Below are 6733 nucleotides of genomic sequence, written 5' to 3'. Positions count from 1 at the left end.
CCGCCTCTCCCGCGAGCCCGTTGTCGTTGGACTGCACCCCGGGCGGGGACGTCCGCGGGGCACGGGAGGAAGCCGCAATGCCGGTAAGAAGAGTCATTCAGCCGCTGGGGTTCCTCCTCATCTCTGCGGCCTGGCCGGGTGGCGCGGCCGTTACCATGGAGGCGAGGAGCAGGCGGGCGGCTCGGGTGGGGTGGGGCGGGGCCGGGCCGGGCCGGGCCGGCCAAGCGGTGTGGGAGCCAGGCGGTTGGGCCCGGGCATGTGGGGGTCCACCCGACCCTGGGAGGGGCCCGGAGCAGGCCTTGCGACCTTGGTCGCTGGTGCATCCCGAAAGGCCTGGGGTGCTTGACATAAAGGCGCTGTGCCAGAGGATGCGCTCTCGCTCCCAGCCCTGTTCTCTGGGTAGGCGGTCTAGGAGCGGCCGCGGAGGGTTGGCTCTTGGATGCCCGGTGGATCTCTGCGTCGCGGAGCCAAGCTCCGGAAGGCAGCAGAGCACGGGTTGTCTGTCCCTACTCCAGGCCTCTGACTCGAGCTGTCATCCCTCTCGTGGCGCTCTAGCTTACAGTGCAGAATGTAATCCGTAGGTGTCTTTGTGTGTGAGGCGGGTGAGTGGTGGGTGATGGTATGCTTGTCTTGTAGGATTTCACAGATTATTATCGTGTGACTTAATAAGGGGGCGTCGTAAGTCCAGTCATGGGGAACACTTCAACTGTGGCCGGTTATTTACGTGAGGGGGTGAGTGGTGGGTGGTCGTATGTTCGTCTTGTAGGATTTCACAGATTATTATCGTTCTCTTAAGCAGGCGTCGTAAGTCCATTATAGGGTCATGGAGAACACCTGAGAAGTGGCCGGTTGCGAGGCCCTGGGTAATTTATCTTTCTGGGTTCTTCTTTTCTGCGTAATTAAACTTTTCCTCATGGGGGTATCAGGATGAAATAAGATAATGCGCAGGAGGCTTGAAGGACAGTGCTTGACTTTTAGCATTAGACGCTTAATATTTGTTCCTTGTTGCTTTCTATTTAATTATCAATTTATTCAACAATTTATTACTGGGCACCAGCCACACTGGTGGCTCAGTGGTAAAGAATCCCCCCGGTAATACAGGACTGAGCGACTGAACTGAATACAGGAGAAGCTGGTTTGGTCCCTGGTTGGGGAGGTTCCCCTGCAGAAGGAAACGACAACCCACTCCAGTATTCTTGCCTGGAAAATCCCATGGACAGAGGAGTCTGGCGGGCTACAGTCCATAGGGTCACGACTTAGCTACTAAACAACAACAACAACTACATACTAGGCACTGGAGATACACTATTGAGCAAAACCAGCCAGGTTCTTGAACTTGGGAAGGGAAAAGCTTGCCCTGTAGGGCAGAGGTGAAAACCACACATGTTTACAGTGATAGGACGGTTAACTAAGTGAAGTGGATAGATGGCATACAGTAGATAGAAGTAGACTCTGGTGAATTGTCTGAATGTTGCCATGTAGGAATGCTGGCTTACAAATGTCAGATATCTTATTTTTTTCAGAGAATCTAGAGATTGTTATTTTAATGAGATTTCTAATTTTTAAATTTAGCAACTAACTTAAAAGATTTTTAGATAATAGGAGCCAAACAAAAGACATTTGTGGGCTAAATTTAGTCCCTTGACTGAGTACCTGTTTGGAACTTCTCATTTAGATACAGACAGGGACTTTAATAGAATAAGAAGCCAATAAATAAATAAATAAATAAATAAAATTGTAACCAATGCAGAAGAAAGAATGGTGCTATCAGGACCTATATTAGGTCAACTCTAGTCGGGGACTTAGCAGTCAGGGAAGTCTTCCCAGGTGAAGGAGCTATTGAGCTGAGCTCTGCAAAGTAATTGAAGAGGGTGGAGTATGTTTTAGGCATAAGAAACAGCACCTGGAAAGGAGTGTGGTGAGAGGAAGCATGAAGACAAGAAAAGGCCTAAAAGAAAGCCAGTGTGGCTGTGACTAAGAAAGCCAAGCAGAGTAACTTGTGAAATAAAGCTGGAGAAGTGGACGTGGGCCAGAACCAGACCTCACAGACCACTGTAAGGATTTTGACTTTTATCCTGAAATCTGTGGGAAACTAAAGAGTTCTGAGTAGGGGAGTGACATAATTAGATTTGTTGAAACCAACCGCCAGGTAGAGAACAGACCATAGGGGAACCTAATTAGATGCAACAGTACAGTTGGTGGTGGTGTTTAGTTGCTAAGTCATGTCCAACTCTTTGCCACCCAATGGACTGGAGCCTCCGGGGCTCCTCTGACCTTGGGATTTTCCCAGGCAGGAATACTGCAGTGGGTTGTCATTTTCTTCTCCAGGGGATCTTCCCAACCCAGGGATCGAACCTGAGACTCCTGAATTGCCAGGCAGATTATCGCTGAGCCACCAGGGAAGCCCAGCAGTACAGTTAGGAATCTCTTATAATTCGGGACAAGATAATAACCCGGAATAAGGTGGTGAAAGTAGAGATGGAAAGAAGTGTGTTGAATTGATATCATCTATTCCTTGTAAATGACAGTGGCTCATGTTTGTTTCTCTGATGCTTAGAGTATCTGAAAGAGTAGGAATTTAGTATCTGTTCAACTTAACTGTTAAACTGGATAATAATTGGATTATATTTAATAATTGGATTGAATTTTAATATAGATGCTTAATCATAGAATTTCAAAGTTTGAAACTTGACGTATACAAATGTTCATAAAGGTAGAGTCATTTAAAAATTTTTTCCAAAATATTTTTTCTCTGCCATTAGGCTTTTTTTTTTCTGTCTTTCACTAATATAGGAAAAGTAGACCATATGTGGATGTATTATTTGATTAATATCTTTTTTTAAACTAATGCATTGTAGAAAAGAAAATTGAAAGTCTGAGAGGGCACAGAGGACCTACTACTGGATTCTTGATTAAAGTTATTAACCACATTCACGTTTGTTTTTCTATAGGCAGGAAACTCAGAGGAAGTCAGGGACTTTGTGCAGAAAGACAAGTCTCCTACAGATTCTGATTTTCTGCCTGAATAGCATTAACTATAAATGTAAATTAAATTACCTCTTTCCTTATTTGTATTATAAAAGAAACTATTTTTATACCTTTTTAATAAGTTTTTCTATATATCTGTAAGATCTTTAATTAAATTTAACAAATAATTATGGAGTGTTTAATGTGTGCAAGGCACTGAGGTGGCAAAGTAGCCTTTTCAGGTTATAAATTTAATCTGTTGAAGGTAAAAATAAATGTTCTTTTCGTTATTTGTAAATATTTTCTCCACCAGATCAATAAATCAGAGAAGCCGGAAAGCTGCGATAATGTGAAGGTGGTTGTTAGGTGCCGGCCCCTCAATGAGAGAGAGAAATCAATGTGCTACAAACAGGCTGTCAGTGTGGATGAGATGAGGGGAACTATCACTGTACATAAGACTGATTCTTCCAATGAACCTCCAAAGACATTTACTTTTGATACTGTTTTTGGACCAGAGAGTAAACAACTAGATGTTTATAACTTAACTGCCAGACCTATTATTGATTCTGTTCTCGAAGGCTACAATGGTAAGTACTTTAGTTTACTTCTAAACAACTTTTTATCAAGTTATTAATAATACCCGGTGATTTCACCCACTGTAATTGTATAATTGAATTGTACAGTTTGAGTTGTAGTAAATACATACAGTTGTGAAACCATCAGTTTTATCATCCCCGTAAGTTCTGTGTCCCTTTGCAGTCCTACCCCCAGCAACCATGGACCTGGTTTCTGTCTAGTTTTGCCTTTCTTTAGAATTTCATATAAATCAGATTGTACACTATTTTGTCTTTATCTGTTTTCTTTGACTTGATCAGTTGTATTCGACTCTGTGCCACCTCGTGGACTGCAGCATGCCAGGTTTCACTGTCTCATCGAGTATGCTCAAACTCACGTCCACTGAGTTGGTGATGTCATCCAAGCATTGTGACTCAGACAGTAAAGAATCTGCCTGCAGTGCAGGAGACCGGGGTTTGATTCCTGGGTTGGGAAGATTCTTTGGAGAAGAATTCTCCAGTATTCTTACCTGGAGAATTTCATGGACTGAGGAGCCTGGTGGGCTGCAGTACCTGGGTCTGAAAGAGTTAGACGTGACTCTTTATATGAAAACACCACCTTTTGTGATCTTTGGGGATTTGAATGATGCCAGTTTTTTTGCCATTAAAAATGATGCTGTTAGGAACATTCTTTTGTCTTTTAAAAACGTTAAGTCTTTGTGCAGATAAGTTTCAAAATTTGTCTTGGATAGATACCTAGGAGTGAAATTGCTTGTGTCTTGTGGTTTATGTATGTTTATCTTTTGAAGAAACTGCAAAACAGGTTTCCGTAGTGGTGACTGTACTTCTTTTTTCCTGACAGCATGGTATGAGAGTTCTAATTTCTTTACATTTTCACCAACTCTTAAACTATCATTCTTCTTAATTATAGCTATTCTAGAGGATATGTAGTGGTATCTCATTGTATTTCCCTAATGATTAACAGCATGAAACATCTGTGTACTTATTGGTCATTTATATATCTTCTTGGTAAAATATCTCTTAAAATATTTTACCCATTTTAAAATTTGGTTGCCTGTGTTCTTATTATTTAGTCATGCTCTTTATATATTGGACTCATATACATGATCAGATATGTGATTTGAAAATATTTCTCCCAGTCTGTGGCTTGTCTTTTCATTTTCTTAGTGATGTTTTTTGAAAAGTTTTATATTTCGTTGAAGTCTCACTATCAGTTTTTCTTTTCTTATCACATGCTTTTTTGGTGACATAGCTCAGAAATTTTTTCCAAACCCAGGACCACAAAGATTTTCTCCTGTGTTTTTATCTAGAAGTTGTAAACAAGTAGATCTTCATTCAGTTCAGTTGCTCAGTCGTGTCCGACTCTTTGGGACCCCATGAATCCCAGCACGCCAGGCCTCCCTGTCCATCACCAACTCCCAGAATTCACTGAGACTCACGTCCATCAAGTCAGTGATGCCATCCAGCCATCTCATCTTCTGTCGTCCCCTTCTCCTCCTGCCCCCAATCCCTCCCAGCATCAGAGTCTTTTCTAGTGAGTCAGCTCTTTGCATGAGGTGGCCAAGGTATTGGAGTTTCAGCTTCAACATCAGTCCTTCCAATGAACACCCAGGACTGATCTCCTTTAGGATGGACTGGTTGGATCTCCTTGCAGTCCAAGGGACTCTCCAGAGTCTTCTCCAACACCACAGTTCAAAAGCATCAATTCTTCTCCGCTCAGCTTTCTTTTTTTTTTTTATCTTTCCTGATTGCTCTGACTTAGACTTCCAATTCTATATTGAATAAAATTAGCAAAAGTGGGCAGCCTTATTTTATTCCTGATTTAGAGAAAATACTTTTCACCATTGAGCATGATATATTGGCTGTGGGTTTGTCACACAAAACTATTATTATGTTGAGGTTTGTCCTCTTTAATTGCACTTTATTGAGAGCTTTTATCGTAAATATCTGTTGAATGTGTCAAAAGCTTTTCTGCATCTATTGAGATGGCTATATGATTTTTATTATTCAATTTGGTTTTTTAATATTTATTTAATTGGAGGCTAATTACTTTACATTATTGTATTGGTTTTGCCATACATCAACATGAATCCGCCACAGGTGTACATGTGTTCCCCATCAGCTTTCTTTATAGTCCAGCTCTCACATCCATACATGACCACTGGAAAAACCATAGCCTTGACTAGATGGACCTTTGTTGGCAAAGTAATGTCTCTGCTTTTGAATATGCTATCTAGGTTAGTCATAACTTTCCTTCCAAGGAGTAAGCGTCTTTTAATTTCATGGCTGCAGTCACCATCACTGCATTTAAGATCTTACATTTCTTAAAAATAATTTGATTTATTTTTTGGCTGTGCTGGGTCTTCATTGCTCCATGGGCTTTTCTCTAGTTGTGGTGAGCCAGGGCTACTCTCTAGTTGCAGTGTGCAGGCTTCTTGTTGCAGTGGCGTCTCCTTATGCGGAGCACAAGGCCCAGTATATGTGGCACATGGGCTTAGTTGCTCCATAGCATGTGGGATTCCTGACCAGGGATTGAACCTGTGTCTCCTGCATTGGCAGGCAGATTCTTTACCACTGAGCCCCTGGGAAAGCCCTCTGGCCAATTTTAATTTTTATATATGATGTGAAGTTGGGGTCTGAGGTTTTTTTTTTTTTTTGCTTTCTCTGTCTCACTCCCTTTTTTCCCTATCTTGCTTGTGGATGTCTAATTGTTCCAGCATCATTTATTGAGAAGACTGCTGCTGCTAAGTCACTTCAGTCGTGTCCGACTCTGTGCGACCTCATAGATGGCAGCCCACCAGGCTCCCCCGTCCCTGGGATTCTCCAGGCAGGAACACTGGAGTGGGTTGCCATTTCCTTCTCCAATGCATGAAAGTGAAAGTGAAGTCGCTCAGTCGTGTCCGACTCTGTGCGACCCCATGGACTGCAGCCCACTAGGCTCCTCTATCCATGGGATTTTCCAGGCAAGAGTACTGGAGTAGGGTGCCATTGCCTTCTCCAAGAAGACTACTCTATCTCTATTGAATTAACTTGGTGTTTTTATCAAAATTCAACTGACCACAGATCATATGACATCAGTTGCTCAGTCATGTCCGACTCTTTGCGACCCCATGAATCCCAGTACGCCAGGCCTCCCTGTCCAACACCAACTCCCGGAGTTCACTGAGACTCACGTCCATCAAGTCAGTGAT

The 6733-nt window shown here is 42.6% G+C and overlaps 1 protein-coding gene across 3 annotated transcripts in view; it reads left to right on the top strand.

The window, feature by feature from the left end:
* Positions 1 to 6: 6 nt before the first annotated feature.
* Positions 7 to 6733, top strand: part of KIF3A (kinesin family member 3A) — a 92600-nt gene continuing 85873 nt past the window's right edge. For all 3 annotated transcript variants that reach the window (XM_010863603.1, XM_010863604.1, XM_010863602.1), the window contains exons 1-2: positions 7 to 83; positions 3281 to 3554. In XM_010863603.1, the coding sequence (XP_010861905.1) occupies positions 78 to 83; positions 3281 to 3554 (280 nt within the window). In that variant the 5' untranslated portion in view covers positions 7 to 77. The remainder of the gene's footprint in view (positions 84 to 3280; positions 3555 to 6733) is intronic.

Source organism: Bison bison, unplaced genomic scaffold, assembly GCF_000754665.1.
Source record: "Bison bison bison isolate TAMUID 2011002044 unplaced genomic scaffold, Bison_UMD1.0 scf7180017864492, whole genome shotgun sequence".
NCBI classification, from domain to species: Eukaryota; Metazoa; Chordata; class Mammalia; order Artiodactyla; family Bovidae; genus Bison; species Bison bison.
The sequence above is the reverse complement of the archived record's forward strand: the minus strand, read 5'-3'. Positions and strand labels throughout refer to the sequence as shown.